General features: G+C 43.0%; 1 protein-coding gene across 4 annotated transcripts in view; it reads left to right on the forward strand.

Moving 5' to 3' along the window:
- sbf2 (SET binding factor 2) overlaps nucleotides 1-23,125 on the forward strand; it is an 85,445-nt gene extending 62,320 nt beyond the window's left edge. Inside the window, exons 22-42 of one of the 4 annotated variants that reach the window (XM_072380616.1) lie at nucleotides 2,900-3,095; nucleotides 3,295-3,422; nucleotides 4,030-4,205; nucleotides 4,331-4,464; nucleotides 4,572-4,773; nucleotides 5,082-5,278; nucleotides 5,387-5,527; nucleotides 8,303-8,386; nucleotides 9,823-9,897; nucleotides 11,035-11,213; nucleotides 12,546-12,722; nucleotides 13,144-13,245; nucleotides 16,064-16,249; nucleotides 17,281-17,407; nucleotides 18,124-18,251; nucleotides 19,010-19,234; nucleotides 19,327-19,434; nucleotides 19,581-19,771; nucleotides 20,582-20,669; nucleotides 20,758-20,889; nucleotides 21,794-23,125. In XM_072380616.1, the coding sequence (XP_072236717.1) occupies nucleotides 2,900-3,095; nucleotides 3,295-3,422; nucleotides 4,030-4,205; nucleotides 4,331-4,464; nucleotides 4,572-4,773; nucleotides 5,082-5,278; nucleotides 5,387-5,527; nucleotides 8,303-8,386; nucleotides 9,823-9,897; nucleotides 11,035-11,213; nucleotides 12,546-12,722; nucleotides 13,144-13,245; nucleotides 16,064-16,249; nucleotides 17,281-17,407; nucleotides 18,124-18,251; nucleotides 19,010-19,234; nucleotides 19,327-19,434; nucleotides 19,581-19,771; nucleotides 20,582-20,669; nucleotides 20,758-20,889; nucleotides 21,794-21,892 (3,075 nt within the window). In that variant the 3' untranslated portion in view covers nucleotides 21,893-23,125. The other 3 variants (XM_072380617.1, XM_072380618.1, XM_072380619.1) reach the window with 3 other exon arrangements.
- The last annotated feature ends 3,685 nt before the right edge of the window (nucleotides 23,126-26,810 follow it).

The following is a 26,810-nucleotide window of genomic DNA, read 5'->3' on the forward strand; positions in this document are numbered from 1 at the left end:
ACATTTTCTAGGTTCTGACCAAAAGTTGAAAACATCTAATCCAAATCTATATACTGTATGTACTAATATACACTATATTACCAAAAGTAATAAGAAATACTTTTAAGTGACATCCCATTCTTAATCCATAGGGTTTAATATGGCGTCGGCCCACCCTTTGCAGCTAAACCACCTTCAACTTTTCTGGGCAAGCTTTCCAAAAGGTTTAGGAGTGTGTTTGTGGGAATTTTTGACCAGTCTTTCAGAAGCTCATTTGTGAGGTCAGACACTGATGTTGGACAGAAGGCCTGACTTACAGTCTCCCCTCTAATACATCCCAAAGGTGTTCTATTGGTTTGAGGTCAGGACTCTGTGCAAGTCAGTCAAGTTCTTCCACACCAAACTGGCTCATCCATGTCTTTATGGACCTTGCTTTGTGCACTGGTGTACAGTCATGTTGGAACAGGAAGGGACCATCCCCAAACTGTTTCCACAACGTTGGGAGCATGAAATTGTCCAAAATCTCTTGGTATGCTGAAGTATTCAGAGTTCTTTTCACTGGAACTAAAGGGCCCAGCTCCTGAACAACAACCCCACACCATAATCCCCCCTCCACCAAACTTTACACCTAGCACAATGCAGTCAGACAAGTACCGTTGTCCTAGCAACCTCCAAAGCCAGACTCATCCATCAGATTGCCAGATGGAGAAGCGTGATTCGTCACTCTAAAGAACACGTCTCCACTGCTCTAGAGTCCAGTGGCGGTGTGCTTTATCCTATCACGGTACCACGCTGGAATTCTCTGAGCTCCAGAGAGCGACCCATTCTTTCACAAATGTTGGTAGAAGCAGTCTGCATGCCTAGATGCTTGAATTTATACACCTGTGGCCACAGAAGTGATTGGAACACCTGAATTTAATTATTCGGATGGGTGAGTGAATACTTTTTGCAATACAGTGTATGTACTAATATACGTACTAGCTGCGTCACTATGATGATGAGCCAGATTCCACCACATATTGTAGGAATAAATAAGCACACCTGTTGCTTTAATAGACAGGAAATAAACCCTGCTGTTTGATTTGGTGGCTTATAAACTGTGTGTGATCATTTTAAGGCTCAAGAGAGCTAAATAAATAAATAAATGATAGTAAATCTCTTGATGTATTCATGAGCAGAAATTGAATCTGAATTTTCTTGTTTTCTTGTTGAGCGACTTAGTTTTAAACGGTAAGTGAATCTACATTGAAAGTCATGATTCTTAGCAGTAGTTATGTCCACTTATTGAATTTACTGTGGCTTGCAGCTACTATACAGAGAGGCGGTGTCATATCCAGTGTTTTCCAGTCACCAGAGCACATTAATATTGTACCATTTAGTTATTTGGATCCTGCTGTGCCATATGTCTGCCAGACCTTGGTAAATCACATAATTATACACACAGACCACTGTCATGCCAGTACTGCTTAGGGAGCAACCTGGAACCCACGATGAACGGTCTGTCTGCTGCTCACATGTTTATGTGAGACAAAATGCCCAGAAATGCTAAAAAAGGTGTGTAAACAAGACTGTCTTTGGATTCATGACAAGTCTGACTAGTAGTAGTAATAGCAGTAATCACACCAGAAGCTCTAATAAGTGGCTTAGTTACAGCAGTAATGAGGTGCATAGGGACTCTCTTCTTGGTTTTGCTGTTCATTCAAGGACGGATTCAAGAGGCTATTATTATTTCAGAGCCAGACCTCAACTCCCTCAGGTCGGCCGTGACCTTAATGAGAAAGGCTGTGAATGATATAGCATTCCTTCTTGTTCATATTTGTGACAGTGGAACAACTGAGTGGTTCAATAGCAACTTTAGAGAGCAGAAGGAGCTGAAGCAACAGCGGGTGCAGATATGTGTGCTGTTAGCTCTATTTCATACTGCAGAAAAAGTTGCTCATATGGTCTTGGGGATGTGGTTAATTATCATTTCTGTTAACAAAACACAAAAGTAAAGCCAATCGTATATTACTCGAGATACGTGTCTTGCTGAATGTACTGTACCCTTTTGCTTCTTTCCATATGGAGATGCAAGCAACATTAACTTCTTCCTGGAAAGTCAGTTTAAACAGAAGCTGATTACATCACTGTGCCATAGTCCTCGGAGCCCAGGTTCCCATATGCATATACATATATATTTGCATGAGTATGTGTGTTCAAGCTTTTGAACAGTCACACATTAAACGAATTTAAGACAAAGCTGCATAAACATTCATACATTTGTGCAAAGCCAAGGGCTGCGGGTCACTCACAGTTTTCTTTGTAAGATGATTAGACAGAGTAAGCCGATTGCAGATAGTACACTGTGTGCTGCACGTTTCAGCTGGAAGCTTTACTTTACTTTCATTATAGAGCAACGCGCAGAATCAGCTTAACTTTACACTAAAAGTGAAAAACTGCATCACGTCAGTCAGCGTCCAGATGTTCAAAACATAAAGTGAAAAGCAGTCATTACTCAGTCCAGTGAACCAGACAAACTGAACCCTTTTTATGCTCAAAAAGCAGATTTAAGTTTTGCAGAGAGGGTTGAGATGGAAAATTGCTCTCGGCAGAAAGTAGAAAATTTGTTTGTTTTTGTTGGACAGTTTGAGGATTCTGTGCGATGGTGAGCTTCTCTCTTTGTTTTGCTTTTTAAGTTTTGTGTTTTTGATGATGTGCACGTGAGGTTTTCTCTCTATTGTATTTCTCTTTAAAACATGTGGTGCTCCGATTTGACAATATTATGATAAATTAATTTCCTTGATCTGACTCTCTGACGCAAATGTTTCCGCTGAGGCTTCCACTTGGAGTGCCTCGCTGTCGGTGAAAAATGCTGCAGTTTAAGGTCGGACGTGCTTGTATACAGGCACACTAAAGTTTCTGCGGTTCTGTCTCCCATCAGCCGAAGATTCTGCGTCCAGCACTGCTTCCTGGAGAGGAGTGGGTATCGGAGGGTTTGCGGGTGCTGCTGGACCCCGACGGCAGGGAAGAGGCCACTGGGGGCCTTCTTGGGGGCCCTCACATCCTCCCAGCAGAGGGGGCCCTCTTTCTCACCACATACCGCATCATCTTCAAAGGCATTCCCCACGATCCACTGGGTACGGTATATAATGAGCCGCAGCAACAATGGCTTTCAAGTCTCAGTGAAATAAAAGGACACTTTTCAATTTCTCGGTCAAGTGTTGAGATGGTGACAATGCTTTTATTTTTGTAATCAATGATTTACATGAAATGCAATGACTGTTTCTGTCAAAAATGATAAAAATGAGAATTTCAGCGAGTCGTTTCTTTGTGCAGTGGGGGAGCAGGCAGTCATCAGGGCTTTCCCGGTGTCCACGCTGACCAAAGAGAAGAAGATCAGCATCCAGAACCAGCTGCAGCAGAACATGCAGGAAGGCCTGCAGCTCCGCTCCGCATCTTTTCAGGTAAACACGTAGAAACACTCATGTTACAATCCAGTGATGAAATGTGACGAGATGTTACTGACCACGTTCTGACGTTTCCAGACTCATAGCAGGGTTATCGGTGCTTCCATTTATCGCTCTCATTAATATTTAATTAACATTTGTTTTTTATCCGGTGTACCGATTAAAACGCAACACAGACGTCTGTACGTAACCCTTCAGAAGTACAGAACATACGAGAAAATGTCCAGGCCCACACAACGCGCCAAATCTTCACATACCCAGTACTCCTGTAAAACTTTTCAATCTTTCTCTCAACAAAGCTAATTCTTGGTCTCTTGACCTGCAGTATGTAGTCGCTGATGAAGTGATGTTTCCACACTCTCTGTGTTTATGTCTTCTGGGAACTTCTTCTGATTTTCCATTTAGAAGAAGGAGTCGCACGTGATCATCACACTTGAGAAAATAAAAAGAGAAATCCTCGCAGTTGGAAATGAATGGCTTTGTCCCAGTGAAATGTTCCGTGTGATTAAAGTTCATTGAAATATGGGCTACTTTGGTTGAATGCAATCTGACAGAATTGCTGCGTGTGCTGTTAAATGATCGGATCGATGGACGTCTTTTGCAGTTGATAAAAGTTGCTTTTGATGAAGAGGTCAGCTCTGAGATGGTGGAGATCTTCAGGAAGCACCTCCAGAGAATCCGCTATCCACAGTCCGTCTTCACCTCCTTTGCGTTTGCTGCGGGACAAACAGCTCCTCAGCTAATCCTTCCAAAGCAAAAAGAGAGAAACACTGGCTTCAGGTCTGTCGTGCCGCTTTGCAGAAATAGTCTCTGGGCTAACTTGTTGCTGCATTCGATACATTCCTCGGCAGTTATGATGTTCGGCCTTGACTGAACAAATAACTTCTGTTCTGTACTCCTCACAGAACACTGTCAAAAACTATTGTCAAAGGAGCGAAGAGGGCTGGAAAGATCACCATGGGTCGTGGGAGCCAGAGCACACTGAAGAAGAGCGACAGAGGCAGCAGGATGACCTGGCATGAAGACGATGACCTTTCAAGTGAGAGAAGTGGCACAGTAAATGTGGTAGAGTTGGCATTTAGAGCGGAAAACGGACTGGGGAAAAGATATTTAAATTGTACGTACATTTTCTTGTGTCTGTCTTAGTATCTGATGACGGCGAGCCACCACCCAGCAGCACTTTGCGAGCGTCAGAAAAGTCCACCATGGAGCAGCTGGTAGAGCAGTCCTGCTTCCGTGACTACCAACGTATGGGGCTGGGCACCATCACTGCCAGCTCGTCTCGGTCAAAGTCAGGCGAGCAGTTCAGGATAACAGCTGTGAACAGACTCTACTCCCTCTGCCGGAGGTAACCAGCTCTTTCTGGATAGCTGCTTCCTCTTCATCTGGCTTTATTTCACCAAAGCATCAGCCCAGAAACCTGCTGGTCTGGCCTGATGTCTTTAATAACATTGCAACTCTGCTTAAGTTACAAGTTTCCAGGATCTACAAGGCTGACGTCAATTTCGTAGCATGAATATTCAGTGGACTGTTGAGTTATTAAACCCTGCGTCTGGCTTCCTACACGTTTTACAACAAAGTCCTTTTCACATTTTCTTAATTGCAGAAATGCTGTCTTCATACTTCTGTTTATGAGGTCTCTATTTTCCCTCTCAGCTACCCAGGACTGCTGGTTGTTCCCCAGGCTGTGCAGGACAGCAGTTTACACAAAGTAGCCCGTTGCTACAGACACAACCGCCTGCCTGTTTTGTGTTGGAAACATCCCCGGACCAAAGCCGCGCTGCTGCGCTCCGGAGGCTTCCACGGCAAGAGTGTAGTGGGTTTATTCAAGTCACAGAACCCCTCCTCAACAAGTATGCAGACTTTCTGAGCGGCACTGAAATTCTGCCTTTAAGTATCTTTTATGTGGTGCTTTATTATTTTTATTTAATGGTTATTATTCTCTATGTTTTTGCCTTCAGCTCCTGTCTCATCTTCAGATTCATCCAGTAGCCTTGAGCAGGAGAAGTACCTGCTAGCTATCCTCGACTCCATCCCTACCTACTTCAAAATGAACGGGAGCAACACCCTGTCTAACCGCTCCCTCGTTGGCCTCTCGCCAGGTACCAAATAATGACGTTCACAGGTTTTTTAGTTTGTTTAACGTCCAAAGTGCACGAATAGAAGGACCTGGACATCTTTGGTTTTAGAAGTTGTTTTACATCTCATCTGACTGACCTTTTCTGATGCGAGGCGAAACCTCTTCAAGAACCACGAAGTCCCGTTGGCTTCATGGACCGGATTACTTCGAAGCAGATGTGTTTAATGTCCTGCCATCGTGGTTGACATTCGAACATGCTGTGGACATCTGTAGTCATATTCTTGTGAATCTGGAGAATGACTTATAGTTAAAACGTCAGACTTACACTACAGGTACCACATATGGAGGACATAATCTGACTGGATTTCTCTTAGCTTTGCTTTTTATGTTTTTTTTATAAATTTTTCCTTTTAAAAAAAACTGCTAGTGTTTTTTGATAGAAAAAATCAGTTTCAACTCATTTCAGTTTTATTAATATTGCGCCAAATCTCAACAAATGTCATCTCAGGGCGCTTCAAAGATTCTGTCCAATTGGAGACAATTAGAATCCACTTATTTGTAATCCAATCAAATCCAGTTCATACACACAGAGCCAATTGTAATATTGCAATTAATGCACTTAATTTTCCAACCTTTTATAACTTTGGTATAAGTCTACCAGTAATGTTAGATTTTTCCACACAACCACACCAGTGAGCCTGCCTGCACAGAAGCTGAATCTGGAACAATAATGTTATCAGTTAACACCGATGGCCGTTATTCAAAGTGAGGGGCGTGAGAAAGGGCTCTTAAAACCAAACAGAGCAAAAGTCTTTGTTTACCTGATATGAGTCTCAGGCTGCTCACACACCTTGCTTTTTTTCCCCACCAGGATTGGCTGAGCCAAACCAGGCCAAAAAGTTCTTTCCATGTCATAGGGAAGTTTACTTGTAGTGTGTGAGTCCAGTTTCCTTTTGGATAGCAAGGAAGCGAGTAACTGCGAGACAGATGCTTCGCATCAGTTCATGTCAGAAAGCTAAACTGATAAATGCAAAAACTTTCCATGTGACACAGCATTGCAATAGCTTCAGTTTCACCTACATAGTTGAAGTGACAGCCAGTAAAAATCTAGGCATTTGGTGCCTTAAACCAAAGCTACCTGGCAGCTTGCAGTGGCCTTACCTGACCTAAATTTGCTTTGGGGTGGCCTTGGCTGCACCGTGGGAAAAAACTTTGTATGTTTGCAAAAGGACAAGAGGCCACATGGAGTTCATTTCTTCTGATAAAGATAAAAAAGTGCACATTTGCACTCCTCAAAGTTATTTTTATTCATTCCAGCTCCACTTCTTTTTCTGTCGCCAGGCGTTTGCACTGGTCAGCAGGTTTTTTTTTTCACTAACTTATCTGTGTTTGTGTGCACGCATGTGTGCGTGCATGTGTCTGGGGGACTGTAGATGTGTTATTTTATTCAATATATAGTCAAAGTTAGAAAGAAAGCTCTACAATAAAAGGTTATGTAAGAATCACAGGACAGCCTTTGGGTCTCTACCCCGTCTATCCATCTCCTCTGACTTCAGCTGCCCCTTCCAATGCCCTCAGCACACTACGCTCAAACTGTGACCAGGATGCTCTCTCACACAAACACTTTGTATGTCTCTTCATGTTCTCTTTTAACTCTTATTTATCATTTCATTAAAGCTCTCATTTGACCTCCACCTCTTCTCCCAGGGTAGAAACAACTTCTCCAAAAATCCACAATCATCTTCTTTGTCTTGTTTATATTCAAGATGATTGTCTCCACATCGTGCTACAAAGTGGTCGACCAGTTCCCTGTACTCAGCCTCCTGTCCATCACAGCTAAACGCCACAACTGCAGAGTCGTCAGAGTATTTCTGTAGTTGACAGGACTCCGAGTATAATTCAATTCTTAGGTGTTGCTCCTGTGCTGCTGACCACCTTCTCAGACACACAACCTCTCACACAGTCTTCCAGACTGGCCTGTTTGTCTGGTGGTGCATCATCAGTGCAATTGTGGAGGCATCCACCTGTATTTTCTGGAGCTTCCCTCAGAACAATGCAGGCTAAATTGTATTAAAGGCAGAAATCAAAGAACATGATCCATGAACATTGTCCAGATGAGAGCACATTTAGGTAGATGATGGCATCTTCACCATCAACCCCGTGACAATAAGCTAAATGAAGGATTTTCACTTGCTTACTTAGGTTGACCAATCAGTCTCTCCAGAACTTTCGTGGTGTGTAAACTAGTCTGTAGTTGTTAAATACAAATGGATGAGACTTTTTAGGTACTGGATGTTTTCCACAGCACTGGAACCTTCTTCTGATTTAGGCTGATTTAGAGATGATGTAAAATCCCACATAGATGTTCCTCTTCAAGAGCCTGATGCTGACACTATCTGAGCCTGCAGCCTGGTTCTGGGAGAGGGGGACTTATTGCCTCGTGATGTTGGGGGAGATAATGATGGGGCTATGTCAATACTCTGAGGGGCAGAATGCGACTGTAACGGTGTGACAGGGAGGCTTTGAGGTCTGTGTGGCTGGGTTTAGGACCGGAGAGTGTTGAGCTTTGTCCTGGGCTGAACCCACTGAAAAACATTTTCAGTTCACTGGCTGTGTACTGAGTACCATCATTTAGACCCCCTTCTCCTTAAAGACGGAGGTCTTTTTGTGCCCTGTTCAAACATCCTGCACTTTGTTCTGCTGGAGCTGGATGATAATGTAAAGAGATCAACATCTGATCACTGCGGTCACTTTGTTTTTTAATTCTGCTCGTCCTGTGTCAATGTTTTGCCTTCAGGGAGTGAAAGAAGGACGTCGAGGATACCAAAGATGGCTCCTGTCCATTTAGACCTCCCATTCTCAAACAGCTTTACCAGAGGAGGTGAGTGTTTTCTGCTGCTTCCTACAATACGCAGAGTGCTTTGTTTGTGTTAATACTGTTAAGTGAAATATCAAACACTGGAGCTGTCATCTCAAGAGTTTTAGCATCATCCGAGCCTTTGAGGTAAGGGTGTATGTAGATGTATACATCTACAGTTGCTTCTATTAACTATTCCCAGAGTTTGTTGGGAAGCTTAAACCTCAAATTAGTAAAGATATTTAAATTCTCCACATGCAATGCAAAACTTTTTAAAGCACAGGGAGATAACAGAAACAGATAAAACCACAGTTTAAATGACACAATCATGCTTATCTGAGTATTAGTTTCTTTACTGCATTCATCATCACATCAGGATTTATGTGTCAAGGCTACTTGTGACCTGTAGTTTTCCTGCCTCATTTGGATTTCTGTAATGTTTTCTTATGTTGTCTTATAAAAGAAAACTTAATGTACTGTTGAGTTCACACTTCATTGTGACTGTTTATGTTGGAATGTGCGGACTTGAAAAGAAAGTTCAGTACTTGGTGTTTTGTTTCAGAGTCTGTGCATATCAGAGCTGTTAGTCACCGCTTCAGATGAAGGTCAAAGGCAAACGAATTGTTCAAACTGACTCAGCATGTTTTTACTGAAAAGCATGACACATCAACCAAGATATATATATATATATATTTTTTTTTTTTCAAACTTGAGTGCTTCACTCCCAGTTTTAGATGGATAATGTTGGGATATTGGTGTGCGCTGAGTCAAGATTTTTATTTCTCTTAAAGACATTTCATTTGAAAAACAGGCTTTTCTTTCCTGTTCTGTTATTGTTTTTTAGTGAGTTCATTTTTTGGTGAATAAATGAAGGCACAGGGGCTGACTTTGGCGGGCTCTTTGAGGCTAAAGATTACTATTCTTTTTGCTTGACTTGCCACAATCTTGCTCGCAGCTCCTGTAAATCCCATTTACAATAGTTCTGTTTCTGCTCCTGAGATGCAGAGCGTTTTCTAAAGCAAGCCGGTTCTTCCAAATTGCATAAACTTTACAAAATCCAGTGGAATACAGATATCCATCTTCCTTTTAAGCTCCACAGGAGAAAACCATAATAATAGGCCACGCGTTGAGTTTAGCTTGGTGCATCTACTCCTGTAGACAAACATCTCACATCTCTCCAAAGAACTAGATCTGAACCTTCACACCAGCAGTTATAACTGTGGCCAATCATTTTCATGCATGCTGATGTATGACAGTCATTCTCTTCATCATTTAAAACCCAGTAATTCCTAATGCTTTCTCTGTATGGGCCGATTCAAACCATGAACATCGACTGATTCTCCCCATAAGCATGACTGTTTTTCTGAGGTCTGACATGTGGTAGGTTGTGATGGTGTTCAATATGATGTTGATATTAATCTTCCCCCCCATCCTCTCTCCTGTACCAAACAACCACCCAGTGCTTGAGTACAAAGATAAACTATTCGCTCACTCAAACCAAAAACCTGCCACTAAGGAAAAAATCCACCATCAAGGTACAGTGAAACTGTCTCTTTCTCCTGCCAGTTCGCTTCTAGCACTTCTTCCCTCTCTAACACATCTGTCCAGTCTTAGCATTTCTGCTTCGTCTAACCCACACAAATGCTCACTAACCAAGCCAAACGATCCACTGCGCCGTGCTGCGAGCCCCCTTACAAAGCTTTTGCGGAGCAAAGAGCTAATCACCGCTGACTTTTTGGGTGCTCCTCTGGGAGCTGTGGTTTTTTCTCAAACCAGAGCTTGCTCTAATGTGGTCTTTTCCATTGTTGATGTGTTGGCTCAGCAGGGCTAACTGTGGTCAGTTTTAGAGCCGGGTCCAGACTGGAGAGGAAAGGAAGCTGTTTATCATGGCACACAAATTATGGATCACGCAAAAGCAAGTCCACTGCAAGTCTGCAGTAAAGGAAAGAAAGCTCAGACGCACTACTTGGCAGCGATGCAATTTGATACAGAAGAAGTTGGTTAAATTCCTTGATTTTATTTACGTGATACCTGTGTTTTAATTCCTCGCTTATCTCTGAGTCATATCTGCTTGTCATCAAGTGAAGCTTCAGGTATAAACAGTTAGGAAATTGATCATATCTGTGATAAGTGTAACAGAAAGCCTTTGAAACTGGTTTAGTTCAGCGCAAACTTACGTTATGATGCCCCAGGATTGAAATGTACCGGCTTAATTTCAGCCAGACTTGTCGAATTCTCTTATTGAACTGCTATTGAGCTGCGGACACTTGTTGCAGTTTGATAGCCACACAAATGAAATGCAAAAAGGCCTGGGAGTGATTACACCCTTCCCGATGGTAATTCACAATGTTTGGAAGTCATTGCCGTCTGTTTCGGAGAAAATGGCTTCTAGACTTGTTGACTGGCGGAAAATTCCAACCACTTCTGCTTCTAATATCTCACTGCACCGGATTCTCAGAGGCAACTGCTTTGTTGGTGGACAGAAAGAATGAAGGTGTTTGCATAATCCGTCTTGAACTGCCGTGCATGTGAACGTAGTCTGCATGTCATGTGTTGTTCATCATTCAGTCTTAGTTTATTTGACAGCATGTGCAGATCTGAGGCATTCAAACAAGCCAGCTCCCACACGCGCACATGTCCTGTAACTTTTGTTTGCAAATGTGTGTCTGCAGGTATTTGGGCCAGCATGCGCTCAAGCAGCAGATTCAGTCAGCACCCATCAGCAGCTGATGTGGGCGCCAGACTAGCGGGGAAGGATCTGGCGCCCCCTGCAGGGAGCAGCAGTCTGCAGGCTCAACTCCTCAAACATCAGGCGGCCCTTTACATCTTTGGGGAGAAGTCCCATCTAAGGGTGAGAAGGACGAAAATGTGTTGTTGTTGTTGTATGTCACTGGTAATCTGCACTTTATGAGGTACGCGCGGTTTGGAAAAGCTGCTTTTATGAACTCTGTATTTTTGTAAACGGTGAGTGGAGGTTTTCTTTTTATATTCAGATGTTGATGCGCTAGTTAGTAGATGCGCTGCGGTGGGCTGCAGTGATGTGCAGGCACTGTATGTAAAGAGGGAAGGCAAAAAGCACCTCTTGCAATGATGTAGTCTTATACAACTTCATCTTTCACAGGTGATAATGGGTACGACTTAACTCCCACAGAATCTCATCCCTTCTTGTCCACAAATTATTAGCTGTCAGAGCCTCCGCGTGAGAAGTGATGGTCGGTAAAAGTGTATTTTGTAAATACTCTGACAGCGTTTTACATCACGTGCGTCTGCGCAATATAATGGCCCATGATTAGCGAAAATATACTAATAACAGCACAAGAAGGCAATTAAACACAAAAGGCAATTCAGGGAAAGTTAGATTTATTAAACATCCCATATCAAGACAAGTGCAAATGAAATGAAGCTGTGCATTAATGCATTATGTTTGGATGCTAGAGGAGGCTTAACATCCAGTGTGGTCTGGCTGTATCTGAGGGATGCGCCTGCAGTTATAAAACGAATAAACGGTTATTAGACTAAAATACTGAAATATATTTAATATGATATTAATAGCCTATATTATTGAAATGTTACCGTTTTTAGATGATACACCATGTTTGTAGTAGAGCTGTGATATGCAAACTGTTGTTTGCAAATTTTGCATTCGACTTTTTTCCTGCTATCTATTTTGGTAAAATCCTGCCACGCTGCCGATGTCTTTGACATGGTTGGTAGAGGAGGACTTACTGTAAATGAAACGCTGAAAATAAAAATAAATATTCAGTAAAAACCACCGGACGCTGAATAACGTGGACGTTCTTCAGTCTACCCGTCTCCAGTGGGTTGGGCTAATCCAAAATAGTGAAAACAAGGGGGGTGTTCTCTGAAGACAGGCTGTTACCTGTGAAACACCACCATTAGCACTTGGTGCTTTCCTCCTGGTGAAATTAGATAAACGACTTTATTAATCCCTTTGGGAGGTTCCCTCAGGGAAATTGAAATTAACCATAGACTGTATGAAATTAACAGGGCATAAAAAATCGACCAATAAGTCGACCAGTCGACTGGGACTTTACAGCCCTGATCCATACCTTTCAAATGTACCGATGCGCTCAGCGATGTCTTCTGTGCAGTTTTTGTATGTTAGACTGTACACGTTTGTTGTATTTTCTTGCTCAGTGTAATGTTTTGTAAATCCCTGCAGGGCCTCCGCCTGGACTCCTCTCTGAACTGTGAACTGGTGCCGGTGGACTTTGCAGATACTCGGCAGGTGAAAGCTGCATTTAAAAAGCTGCTGAGGGCCTGTGCTCCAAGTGCCACGTCGTCATACTCGGAGGATACTTTCCTCAAGGCCTTGGAGGACTCCGAGTGGATCCTGCAGGTGACATAACACACAAGGCTGGGGTTTTTTTCAGGGTTTTTTTCAGACGTACAGCAAAACTCACAGACTTTGACTAAAGATTGTGTGAAAATGACCCAGCGGTCCACTCTTCCTGCTCATCCTGTGTAGCAGATTCACATCATGGATAAATTATGTGGAGAAATCCACTCTGAAGCCATTTTCCCAAGGGAAGCACATTCTCAGTGATGGGCTAACAGCCTCCTGGTTATCTGATTGACCCCCTGCAGCCTCAGATTGGGCAAACCCAAAAAATACTGTCTGTGGGAAATGATATGTGCCCGGCGAGTAATTTACCAATAGACCAAATATGGTCATATTTAATTTTCAGAGTGGATCAGTTGTGTGTGTGTGCTGGTTGTCTGTACATTTGTTCACATGCACATATGTTGACCTCCCTCAGCTTCACAAGATCCTGCAGCTGGCACTGTTTCTGGTGGAGCTTCTGGACAGCGGCTCATCTGTTCTGCTCAGCCTGGAGGACGGCTGGGACATTACCACACAAGTGAGAAAAATGCATAAACACCTTCATGAAAAACACGTGAGTGGGACGGACAGATGTGAAGAAGAAGCTGAATATGGTATCTAGAGACAGGATTACACAGCAGAGTTTGTCCCTGGGCATGTTTCCATCAACTTTTTTTTTTCTACTGTTTTTTTTTTTTTTTTGTTGTTGAGTTGGGGAAAAAAAAATCTGAAAGAAATATTAAAAGAACGTAAAGATACTGGGCTGAGGCGGGAGAACCTCTGTGGGGCAGTGCATTCGCTGTGGTAGTGTTGGCCGGGTTCTGGCCAAACATGCAGGATCCCATCGAACCCACATTTTGTTTTATTTTGTTAACTTCTTTCTACATTCTTTTAGAAAAAGAATGAAGTATCCCAGATGGGAAACTATCCAGCACTATAAAGCAGTTCACTCACCAGTAGGTTCTGCAGTTTCTTTCACAGAACTTAACATTTCAAATCGTGGTTCCCCTGTAAAGTCTGAAGCTTTGTTACTGCTCATCTTTCACCATGTGAACACCGCTGCGTGTGTTTCCAGTTACAGATTTGAAGGTACAGATCTTCCTGTTTCCCTTTTTGTCTTCATAAAGTGCCGCGGTCACCTCAGATACTTCGATTCTGCTCCATGTGGAATCTCGAAGCAGGCGTACAGATAGACACAGCTCAAAGCTGATGAGGTCACTCTGTGATTAATATCACGCAGTTAGAGGAAATATCGAGTTAGAAACAGGACGCAGTGTCTCAGAATTATGCTGTCCTGGGAAGACGCATATGTGTTGAAGGCAGGATCTTTAGCTTTAGCTAGTATTAGGTGCGTAGCAACATGGCCTCGATTTTTGCTTGACTTAAATACTTGCTGTATCGTGTCAAACACACATGACATGTTTCCATACTTTACTCTCACTCGAGGTGGTATTGCACTCACACACTTCTTTTACCTGCTGTGCATTGCTTAAAAGCACAGATCCTCTGAAACTGTGTTAATGATGTTAAAATGCCCAAACCGGAGCAGTACTAGTTCTTTACTTTGTGACAGGAATGTGCACACAGCTTAACAGCAGCGTCTTACCTTTTCACAGTCAATATGTGCAGCATGCGCAGCATTTTCATCTCTAAGAACAAAACAAACAAAAAGCTTCTGGTCTTTTTTAGAATTTTAAAATTCAAAGAGTTAACAACCTCCCGTAACCTCTGATAAACGGCTCTTTAACCAGAGACTGCTCTGACAGTTAGTTTGTGCAACTGTACTGAAGAATCCTGTCGTGTCACGCTTCATTGTTCCAGTGCACTTTATTGAGATTGAAAGCAGAAACAAATATCTTAACTCAGCGTGTCTGACTGGGCTATGTGTGAATCATAAATCTGCCACTCCTTCATGCTTTTCCTGCTCATCTTCTAATCTAATCACTGTTGACCTGATATGGAGGCATGATAAAAGCTCTGAGGACTTACATCATCCAATTGTGCTCATTTGTAATCTTGAAAGTTCACGGTTCTGATTTTGGAGGTATGTCAACAAAAAGTCTTCTTCAGTCCTAATCAATTGTCGGTATCTAAGCATTTCATTGCATGTTAGCTTTCTGAGCTCGTGTTTTCCACGCTTATCCATTAAAGGGCACATGTTTGTGCTGCAAGCACATAGCCTTCAAATGTGTTTACGGGCTTTGTAACGCCCTGGGCTGCTGTTTAAAAGCACAATTTGCAGATCCCTTATGTCGGGCACGTGTTCGGCCCAGAGTGTGGCTCTCCATGGGCCACTGGCTCGAGTCCTGATCAGTCCGCGCAGGCAAATGAGCTCCATATGCTTGTGCCTGGGTTCCTGAAGCATAGACACCCAGCAGACAGGATGCAAACAGTCCTTTCTTTCTCTCTACGTGCTTTTTTTTTTCTGCTTCTCCTCTTTTCATCCTCTGCCCCTCTCATACCCACTCTCCTCACCTCTCACCTTTATTTTTATATCCACTGCTCAGGAGCTCCAGGGACTTTCTCTATGACTCAGGGCTGGACGTTCTCGTCAACCTCTCGGGACGCCATGAGCTGTTTTTTCCCCGTTCATTCCACACGCGTCAGGGCTCATTAGCGGTGTTGGAGGAGACACGGGCAGGGAAGCAGGCCAACCATATTGCATGTATAGACAAGTGGTTCTCAACTGATATTTTGTGGAGTGTGTGCTCAAGTGTGCCTGAAGACTTTGTTACAATATTATATCGCTGTTATTGGTAGCAAATGAGCAGTTTAGCATTGTTTTGTCAGGTCGGAGGGTCAGCTCTAGATTGTGCTCAGGTGTAAAAAGCCAAGTTCTGACAAATTCTGCACAGTCGTGGCGGAACAGCTGCCGCTTTGCTTTGTTGCTACAACAGTCACACGTCCTATCTGCTCGCCGATCCTGTCTGTTCAGCGGCACGCATATTAGCAGATACTGTAAACACCAAGAAACACGATATGAAATGTCAAATATCTGTCATGGAAACAATGTCACCTGTAGTTTGTCCAAGAGCTCAGTCAAGTCCACTTTGTCTCAACATACATCATAATGGCATTTCATAGTGATCCATAGTTCCTTTCAATGTTTCAGTTACATCATCACCATAAAATGTCCTCTGTGGGTTTTTTTTAAAAAAACCTTTATGCTTTAATTATATTATGTTGGAAATGTGAAAACAACACGAGTCACTCAGCAAGAGATGTACAAGTTCTAGTCGTTTCATATTTAAACTGTGAGCTCTTTCTGGTAACAGATGATCAGTCAGTGCCGTGGAGGAGTATCGTGTTCTTTCTCATGTATGAGGAATCGTTTTGGTTTCTTTTTCTCCCTGCAGGTGGTGTCTCTGGTGCAGCTGCTGAGTGATCCTTTCTACCGGACTCTGGAAGGTTTCCAGGTGCTCCTGGAGAAAGAGTGGCTCTCCTTTGGCCACAAATTCAGCCAACGGAGCAACCTGAGTCCCAACAGCCAGGGCAGCGGCTTCACACCCATTTTCCTGCAGTTCCTGGACTGTGTGCACCAGGTGAGTTTCACTCCCCTTCGAGGAGCTCTGCCTCTGCTACATGACTCCTCTCTGCTTTCCCTCCGACACTTCAACTTCATTCATGACTTCATCGTGAGCTCATGACATTCCTCAAAGGCGAACAGGCGAGTGAGTGACAAAGGCGAGAAATTCAGCTGTCATTAACGATACATTAGTGTTGTTAAGCAGTTCTCAACGTTGGATATGTAACCTCAGCAGCATATGGCACCGGGGAGTTTTCGGTGAGGCTGCTGCCCAGATGCTCCATGAACCCAGTGATCAGCGGAGAGCTGTCTGTGCTCGCGTGTTTCAGCGTCTCTTCCCATTCGCATGTGGAAAATTGCAGTTTTGGGGGAGTATAGAGTCTCTAGGAAGGCTTGGGTGTGCTTCAGGATTTAAGGGGGGGGGGGGGGGGTCAAGTTAAGAATGAAGCACACACAGCTGAGGGCCAGAGAACTGTGTCCGCTCTGAAATGCTAACTTAAGAGAATGCTGTGGGTTTTTTTGCGTCTCCTGGGGTCCCGCAGACCCACTCCCATGAACTTACATCAACACATAGTTTCTGCATTTGTCTTTTGAAAGTGTAGGCTTGGCAGCTAAGACAGTTGGCGGGGGTCCTGGGGGTGGGGGTGGGGGGGTCTGGAGAGTTATAAAAAGGGGGGCGGGGTGGGGGAGAGAGAAGAGATTCGGATAAGAGCTCAAAATAGAAGAGCCTCATCTCCAAAACAGCTGTTGTTTTTGCCAGCAGACCCAGGTGGCCTCAAATATTCAGCACTCTTGTTGGCCACATCACACCGCTGGACGGGAACAATGGAGCAGCAGTCGTGCTGGCTCAGTCTGGATTGTGTCTGGCAGTGATGATATTCCTGACCTCTGCCCTCGCGAGGACAGGAGACACTCTTTCCTGTTTCTAATTTACGCACTGGAGAGCTGTGAAGCCACAACACAAAGACACAACTCAGCTGTCGCATACACACTTACTTTCCCTCTTGGCCTCTAACTGTCTCAATCCATCTTTTCTTGTCCTTGCAGATTTTGGAACAACATCCTCTGGAGTTTGAGTTTAATCAGTATTATCTAAAGTTCCTGGCCTATCATCACATTTCCAACCGCTTCAAGAACTTCCTGCTGGACTCAGACTATGAACGTTTCGAACATGGTCAGTGTCTTTTGCTGTTTCTACCAAGGTGGGGACGGGGGGGGGTGTTTGTTTATTTCCTCTTTATCCTGGTAAAAGTATTCTTCACACTTAAACATGAGCAGCTCTCATTGGATGCCTTGTCGTCAGTAAAATTTTTCACAGCTGAAAATATAAACATGAACTTGTGAGGCAGCTTGATCAAAACACAGCTTCTCCGCCTTTTACTACTACCAAGCATCTTTTATTAACCTTGTATCGTTTCAATATTTATAACATGGTGTTAATTAGAATTAAGAGGACAGTCGCGGGCGGGTATAACGATACTTTCATCTTTCTTTGTTTTATTGTGTGAATTCCACTCGTTTGGACCGTCCTTGTGTCTTTTAATCTCCATTTGAAAAGTCGCTCTTATGTGTTCTTTTGGCTTTGTTGCTTTGATGTAACAACACACATATGAACACTTCTGCACCAAAGTTGTGATTTGTACTGAAGCTTCTTTATGTTCATGATGATATGAGCCGTGGATTTATGATTTAAGAACATCCCAGTGAAAAGGAATACAAGATTTATGCATAGAAGATGATAAAATGTGCCCACATTGCTTATAAATCCCTCGTTTATAAGACTGAAACCTTTTTGTTGAACCGCAGTTTTTTTTTGTTGCTTCAGCTCCAACGCTCTGTGACTTGAACTGGCCCGTGTGCTCACCAGCTTTCCCTCCTGTGTGTTTGCAGGGTTGCTGTTTGAGGATAAAGGTGATAAGCAGGCCCGGAAAGGCATCTGTATCTGGGAGTGCATCAACAGAATGCACCGGAGGAGTCCAATCTTCTTCAACTATCTCTACAGCCCCTCAGAGAGTGAGGTGAGTGTTTCTGTCGGCCGTCTGTCTCTCACAGCTGATTAATGCAGCTTCCACAAGTGCTTTTTGCACTGCATCCTAGTGTCGTTGTGACGATAACGCCCCGAAACACTGATTAAACATGCCTCACTAAAAAACTGATGAGCTGCTGTATGTACGGCTGATGAGCCTCATTTAGAAAAGTTGAGGTTGACTCGCCAAAGGAAGTGATGGGAACGATGTGTTCAGACTTCGACTTTTCAGGATCTTCTGATGAAAAAGTGATCGGAGAGATTTTGTTTCCAGACATCTAGAGATTGTACATTTTTCAGTCGAGATGGAGGTATAGATGATTCAAGAAAAACTAAACGAGGTCATGTAAATATTCATAAAAAAAGTCTCTTTGATTATATCTTTTATTTAAAGATGAAAAGTGTGATTTTTGTTTTTCAACTTCATTATAGCAGCAAACAAGTGTTGCATTGCTGTCTAATGCCGTTCTTATCAGAGATGTGCGTGTGCGTGTGCGTGTGTGTGTGCGTGTGTGTGTGTGTGTGTGTGTGTGTGTCCGTGTCCGAGAGGCATTTTGGCTGATAGTTGTCAGTACAAATATGTACTATACTATATGTGCACATCAGTAGCGGCTTGTTTCAGCAGCCAGCTCCCAGCAAGAAAAACAGTCATTTCACTCTAAAATGTGGGCTGTTTTTTTTCACTTCAGTTTTCCTCTGGTTGCTGCATTCGTTTGTCACGGTTTCAGCCTGGTGGTTTCTGTCCTGCAGGTCGTCCTCAAGCCTTCCATCAGCATCCCCTGCCTGAACAAATGGGACTTCTTCACGGATGAGACTCTGTCGACTGGGCCGTGCTACGACTGGAGGATGATGGCTGTGAGGTCGGACAGCTCAGAGGAAACGGACACCCTCGCCAACAGCAAGAGGAGGATTGTTTGGCCGTGTTACAGCAGCGTGAGCCACGCTCAGCCGGACGCCATCACCAAACTCCTCGCTGTAAGAGAGTGTGACCAAGACTTTGAACTCGAGTGCTGTCCTTTTTTTTTGGATCCTGTGTCATTTCTAATAGTTTTTTGTTAATGCTGCAGGACATAGAGAAGCTGGAGGGTGAACTGAACCAGGCACCGGAGAAATGGCAGACAACTCTGGAAAGAGTCCGACTCAGCATACAGGAAGACCTCAAGCAGGAAGGAAACGTGTGTGTTAGAAGAAGATAGATACAATACATTAAATGGAGTACTCCTACACTTTGACACTTGTTTGTTTTTGTTTTCTTTTTATAAAACATTTTGTTTGTGTGTGTGTTTTTTCTCACTCGGGACTTAATCTTGTGTGTTTGCAGCTCCATAAACAGTCGGTGTCCATCTCCGGCCTGATTCCCACGTCCAGCCTGCAGGCCTTCCAGCGGCGCTCCATGCTGCACCTGCCAGACAGCGGACTGGGCGAGGACCACAGCACCGCCACAGCCAACGGGATCAACCGCCGCGCTGCAACCCTCTACAACCAGTTCACCCCAAAGAGCGAGGAGAACAGGTGGGTCGTGAACCTCATGAGCTCCGGAACAAATAAGAAGTACACATTTGATTAACTTACTAACCGCTGCGGAGGGGCCAGTTCCAGTTTTGGAAGATGATTCAGCACTGCGGTATGCTGCGTGTCATGTTTGTGAGCAGAGTCTGTATTCTGTTAAACTGGGTGTGTGATTTTTACAATTACAGCGAGGTTCAAGTACAGACTCTTGGCTGCAGTGTGTGAATATTTCCTTCTGATCTGAACAAATAGTCATTAAAATGTACTTTATGTAAATTATTTGTAACTTTTCGCATGTGATCCTGATTCCTCAAATTCCAAATGAAGGTCTGACAAAAGTTTTAAGCGATAAAGTGAGAGATCAGAAACCTTTCATTGATTAGATATTTAACCGTATCTTTATGAGAAATCATCAAACTTGCTATAACATTTCATCTGAAACAGAGGAAAAATCAAATGGGTCTTTTTAAGTTCAGCTGGTTGTTTTCATTTTACAGGAAAACAGATTCCACAGCTTTAGGAAAGCTGAAATATGACATTTCAAATCTCTGTAGGAAGCTTTGGATACTGTTACCATCCTGTTACACAATGAGAACACAATGTACGGACAGAACTGCAGGTGGTCTTGTATTATGTAAAATCATGCCACTGGAGCCATGAGTTTTTACTTTAAGCCCTCTGTGCAACAACACATGATGGGATGAGCTCGCTTAAGTTTGATCATGTGCTGGAATAACCCATAAAAAAACCCTCATAGAATCAGAAATGTCGTTCAAACCCAGCAACCAGCATCCAAACATCGTGTTTTTCTAGGTCATACGAGGGGATCCTGTACAAACGTGGAGCGCTGCTGAAAGGCTGGAAACCTCGCTGGTTCGTGTTGGACATTACAAAACACCAGGTGAGCAGGCGGCCCCGCGTTCATTTTCATTAATCGCTTTACCGAGGCCCGAAAGACAGGCAGCACTTTGACAATATTTTCTTCACAGCTGAGGTACTACGACACCGGAGAGGACACAAACTGCAGAGGCCACATCGACCTGGCTGAGGTGGAGTCTGTGATGATCGCTTGCCCAACTATAGGAGCCCCGAAACACATCAGTGAGAAGGCTTTCTTTGACGTGAGTACACGCTTGGAAAAAAAAACAAAAGAACCCAAGAGGTCCCTGGTTAAATGAGAAATAAATGTTGAATAAAACTTTTGAAAGAAATGAATCCTAGTGTGAAATCTGTTCATCATCAGCAGCCATCGCCCACTCATAGTTGGTGGTTCAATCCCAAACTCCTCCACGGCCCACAATGTGCTTATCAGTGTTGGATTGTAGAGGAACAGGCACTGCATGATTATATGGATCATTTCTTGTCCACAGACTCATTTCTAAATAATTTTATCGCACAGTTTGACTCACTGGGATTCCAGTTAATCTGACCCACTGTTCATTCTTTTACTGTATTATAACTTAGCTTCTTGTCATTTTAAATCCGGTCTAAACAGGGATTTCTGTGGAGATGTGGTCTCATCTGCATGTTGCTTTTGTAAAAGTTTTAAATGTAATAATTTGTAAAATGATCCGTGATCCAGAGATGACTGGAATAAAACATCTGAATCATCTAAAATCAGCTGGTTGGTGTGCTTGCACGACTCTGACTTAAAAAGCTCACTGAGGGCCATAGAGGAGCTAATTAATGTGGCGAAAGAAGACTCAGAAGCAGCTGTCACGTCTTCTGCTTGACAATTATTTGTCATGTGGAGATGCAGCACAGTCCTCTACAGAGTGTCTCGTCATGTTTTTTTTTTTTTTAGCTCAGTCAAAGGCAGCTGAAACATCTTATAAAGTCTGTCACTGTGGAACATCTGTGCCATTGAAGTAGACTTTTCCATAAACTATTTCATCTGTATCGAACAAAGCAAACTGAATCTGCACAAACTTTGGACATAAAATTGTGACTTTGTGACCTGGTGTTGTGCCTTTGTCTCTTTGGAGTGTGATTAACTTTTTATTTTTTCACCCGATGCCCTTCCAGCTGAAAACCAGCAAGAGAGTTTACAACTTCTGCGCGTCGGACGCTCCCAGCGCTCAGGTGTGGATGGATAAGATCCAGAGCTGCATCTCTGACGCCTGAACACTCAAGTCAAACGACATAATCGGAGGTGGCGCCTGGTGGCTGAGAACACAAGCGTGACGTCGGCTCGGTTCAGATTTCTTTCATTTTGGGACCACGGAGAATAAAGTGCCTGACGGTGGAGGACGGATTCTGTCCATCCACCTCTCTGCATGCTGCTTAGCAGCTGCTCGGGCTGTCGTCACCCTGCAGGTGGAACACATCTGCCTCAGCTGTAGGCTCCCTCTCACAGGGTTCAAGTACAGATAAGCTGTCGTTTTAGAGGACTGCACTACCAAGGAAATGTTATCCTACTTAAGCTGTAAATAGATCAAAGCAATATCACTGGCCAATAAAAACTGTGGGTTCAATTTTAGACTTAAGAAATAAAGAAAATAGCTTGTTAAAGATTTTCTATCAGATATTTTACTACTAGGAAAGGTTATTGCTGCTTACAGAAACATATGAACCGCCAAAAAACTCAGAGAATTTTAAAGGCACAACATTAAGAGGCAGTTTGTTTGCACTTAGCATTAAAGTATGCACTCAAATAGAGATTTTCTAACAGACGCAGACATCCAGAGTGTTACTTTACAGCGTCCAAGTGACGGTTCCTCATGGCAGATTAGATTCAAAAGAATTTGCACAGTGAGTTAAAAAGACGTTGTTTTATTTAAATATGTGATGGTTTCACTCTTTTGTTAAATGTGTATCGATTTCTGCTTAACACACGTGTCTAATGTCATGTAAATTATTATTTTTTATTAAAAGTGTAACTGTGCAAGTGTGGTGGCTTCGTGTTTGTCTGTAAATACCTCTGTGACGTTTGATTTTATATACTGTATGTGCTGAGCATAAGTCTACTTTTCTAACTAACTCTGATGTGACCGTCTTCTTTTTCTATGCGTCTTTGCTGGTGCAAAAAGACCTGAGTGGCCTGTTCCCTTCTTGTGGTGAAACATTGTTCTGAAAATTAAACGGAGACCTTTTTTTTTTTTTTTTTTTGGTGTTGTTGTTGAGGTTGTCCAGGCAGGCTCTGTGTGTTTTTTAAGGGCTTTTTAAGAATATATCATGAGGTTTTCAGACTGTTGTCTCATCTGTTCTCTGTCTCTGTGCATCCTTAACCGCTTCATTACAAAAAAGAAAAGAAAGCACATGAAGCAATTCAATGATGTCATGTTTTTGTTACCGTTTCTTTTTACCATGTTTTGTGGTGACACTAAATTTTTGAAAATAAATCAAACGTACTTGAAAGCCCTCTCCTCGTGTTTATTTCGTGCACGTTTGTTCGTCGGCAGTGACGGGAGAAGTGTTCAGATATCTCGCTCAAGCAAAAGAGGGAATGAGGAATAGCAAGTCGAATGAAAGGGGAAGGTCTTGCATTTATAAGGAACATACTCTGCAAGCATATTCACTCTCTTTGGTGTTTTTCATATATTGTTGCTTTACATCCTGGAATCCTGTGGTGGTTCAAGTCAAAACATATCTATATATATAGATATATACACATACACAAATTTGTTGTGACTACATTGTGCAGCACAATGAGGACCATGCAGCTCTCCAATCAGGTCATGGAGAGAGATTTTTTTTAAAAACTGATTGTGCTATTTTATTGAAAAAAGAAAGCCTGAAAACCTTCCTTGGAGCTCCTTCAAATTCATTATTTAAAAATGGAAGGAATGTTGGCACCGCAGCAACCCTGAAAAGAAAGGACAGATCACCAAAATAATCAGTCAGGAGGGGCATCAATCAGAGATGGAACAAAGAGATCAAGTTTAACCCTGAAGGAGCTGCAGAGACTGGAAGCTCTGTCCATACGACACATTTAAACCGTACAGTCCGCTGACAACTAGTTAGTTTGCCTAAAAAAAAAAGAAAAGAAAAGGTGGGAGACTCTCCAAACACTCTGCAAACATTGTCAGCCATTACAGCAAACACTCCATGAGGCATGAGCCCAACACCCTGAGAGCAGCATCCCCACCATGAAGCATGGAGGTGACAGTGTCATGCTGTGGGGATGTTTTTCAGTCGGGAAGCTGGTCAGAATACATGGAACTATGGGATGGTCTCAAATGCCGGCACGTGCTTTGAGGAAAACCTGCTTAAGGGCTCAGAAAGGTGGGACCAGGACTCTGACTGAGTCTGAACAGCTGCGGAAACCATCCAGCATGAAGGAGTTGGAGAAGTTTCTTCTTGAGAAATGTGGCTTGATGTTCAAAACTTCTAGATAAATACACAGTTGTAGCTCCAAACTTCAACACTGCCAAGAATTGACTTCAGAGGATGACATGTTATGCAGCGTAAGTTTTTTTTGTCTGTTTGTTTGTTTCACAATAAAAACTATTGTGCACTTTCAACGTTTTTTATGTATTTATGTTGAAATTCGTATGCTGAAATGGCCCAATCCCCTAAAAAAAAGTCTGCTTTAATTCCAAAGTGAAAGGCAACAAAATGTGAATACCTTTGTAAGGGAATAATAATAAATTTTAGTTCGAATGTCTAAAATCTCCTGTGGCCAGTGAACAATTTCCAGTGATGCATTCGTTTGTTGATTTTGTTTTACACTTTTTTACCAATTCATCAAAAATCGCCTGCATCGGTCTGTCTTTACTTACAGGCAGAAGTTGAACCTCCGGCAAAACAAAATGAATGGCAGAATAAGATGAAACCACCAAGCCAGAAGAAATAATTGAATCCCACAAATGGAAATGCCAGAAGTGGTTTAAACCGATCCAAGTTCGGGTGCTGAAACTGAAGCGCTACCAGCAGGAAAGGGTCACGGTCACCACTATAAAAACGACAGACCAGGCCCAAGTCTGGGTGCGAAAACATGACCAGCGTTGCCAGAACTGGATTGCAGTCAACTCTAAATAATAACCAGAACTGCGCGACTGTCAGCCAGCCGCAGCCTGAAAAAAAGGCAACTAAAATATTTATTCCACCAGATCTACCCATAAATCCGCCTCTGAAAGATTAAGAACAACAGGGGATTTGTCTTTTCCTAATGCAACATCCTTTAAACTAAGCAGACACTTCTTTCTGTGTTTTGAGTTACTCTCCTGGTTACCAGAATGTACTACTGCCTGCAAGACGATTTTGATTAAAGACCCCCCCCACACAACCACACACACACACATGCTCACACATTAAAGGTTTGAGAGAATCAAAACCAATGAGCTCTAACATTCTTTGCGATTCTATTATCTTCAAACCTTAAACTCAGATTTCAGGTGAACTCAGACTTCACCAGAGAGGTGTGGACTTACATTTTATTGTCAGCTCAAACATTTGCTCACCAGTTTTTCTGTATTTCTGTCACATCAAAGCACGTGTTTAATGTTCGGTCATCTCTGAGAGATATCCTGTAGCCTCTTCCTCCTACACCATTTAGGTCAGTCCTCCCAGTCCCACTGCCATACCATCTGCTCTCACGTGTTGGTTCTTTGTGGGCGTGTGCGTTCAGGTTTAATTTCCAGCCACTCATATGCTCGCTTACAGCACGCCCGCACCACGCCACACGGACCACCGTCCAACCTGTGCAGAGTGATAGTAAACGTGTGTGTTGTTCCTGTTAGAGATTTGTTCCCGCACACATCTCAACTTCACTCAGATGAATGTGAAAATAGCCTTCAAGGGTCAAACTGTGAGTGTAGATCATTCTGCCACGGGAAGCTCCAACATCAAAGAGAAGCAACAATAAGTGAAACAATTGGGAGGGGAGACGGTGAAATCTCTGCAGGGGCCTCTCTGTGCCCAGTTTGCTTGTTCTCTCTGTGCATGTGTGGGTTCCCTCCAGCTTCTCCGGCTTGCTCCACTGTCCAAAAACATTTATGTCAGGTTAATTTGTTATTTTAAATTGAACCTCAGAAGGACTGTGAGTGTGCGTAGATCCTGTGGTGGACTGACGCTCGATGGCGGCTGGGATAACCCTGAATTAATTAGGTGGGTGTAGGAAATGGATGGATGGCTGAAAGCTATTGGTTGTAGAACCCCTGCATTGGCCTGCTCCACACATACCTCCCTGACATCTATGCTTCTTTTTCAGTCAGAAATAACAGCGTAAATATATCTGATATACAGTAAGCCATCATTAAACTGTCTAGACGTTCTCATCAGATCTGTGTTAGCAGTATAAACAGATAGGTTGCATGAGCAAATCTTGCAGTGAAGTCAAGAAAGGCCTGAAAAAATCGTAAGATACATGAGATCTCACTTTCTCAAGGCCTGCTCTTGGTCAGAGACGAGCTGCAGCCATATTTTCTTGCCTTTTAATTCTCTTGCTCAGATAATTGTGTACAGTGATACAGGGCCATGACCTGATGTTTTTTTAATCAATAAGAACAAATGCTGCATTTTTAAAGAAGTTATTGAGGCTTTTATACACCAAGCTGACAACCAGCCAATCGAAAATATCTGGAGGGTCAGTGAATGTCTGTCTCTCCTCTCTTTCTGTGTTTTGCACCATCTGCACCGTGGTCTTCAGTGGTCTTCTCCTGGAGATTACTCTGACTGGCTGTGTGGAGTAGCTGGAGAATCCATGATTCAACCCATTTAGTTCAGTGCCTCTTGATCTTTTTTTTTTTTTTTTTATCTTTCCAATCTTCTTCTACAGCCAAGAGGCCAAGCGTTGCCAACGTCACTCCAGCAACAAAGTTCTGTCTTGTCATTTTCTTGAACTACACAAACTTTTAAGGATAAGTAAACAACAATGGTGTAATGATAAGCACACGCTGCTTGGTTTGCATCTTGTATTTTCATTGTCTTCCGGTTTCCTTAGAGCTCGGGTTAGGGTTTCATAAACAAGACCTTCTCAAAGTCAAGGATGCTTCCTTGGTTGTATGGAGCCTTTCAAGTCGCTTCCTTCTTATTTCAGGAAAAAGTCAATTATATTGAAACAGTCCTAGCAAGTAGGCAATAGCCCCACTGTCTGTCAGCT

This window comes from Leuresthes tenuis, unplaced genomic scaffold, assembly GCF_036924035.1.
Source record: "Leuresthes tenuis unplaced genomic scaffold, fLeuTen1.0.hap1 SCAF_2, whole genome shotgun sequence".
Lineage (NCBI taxonomy): Eukaryota > Metazoa > Chordata > Actinopteri > Atheriniformes > Atherinopsidae > Leuresthes > Leuresthes tenuis.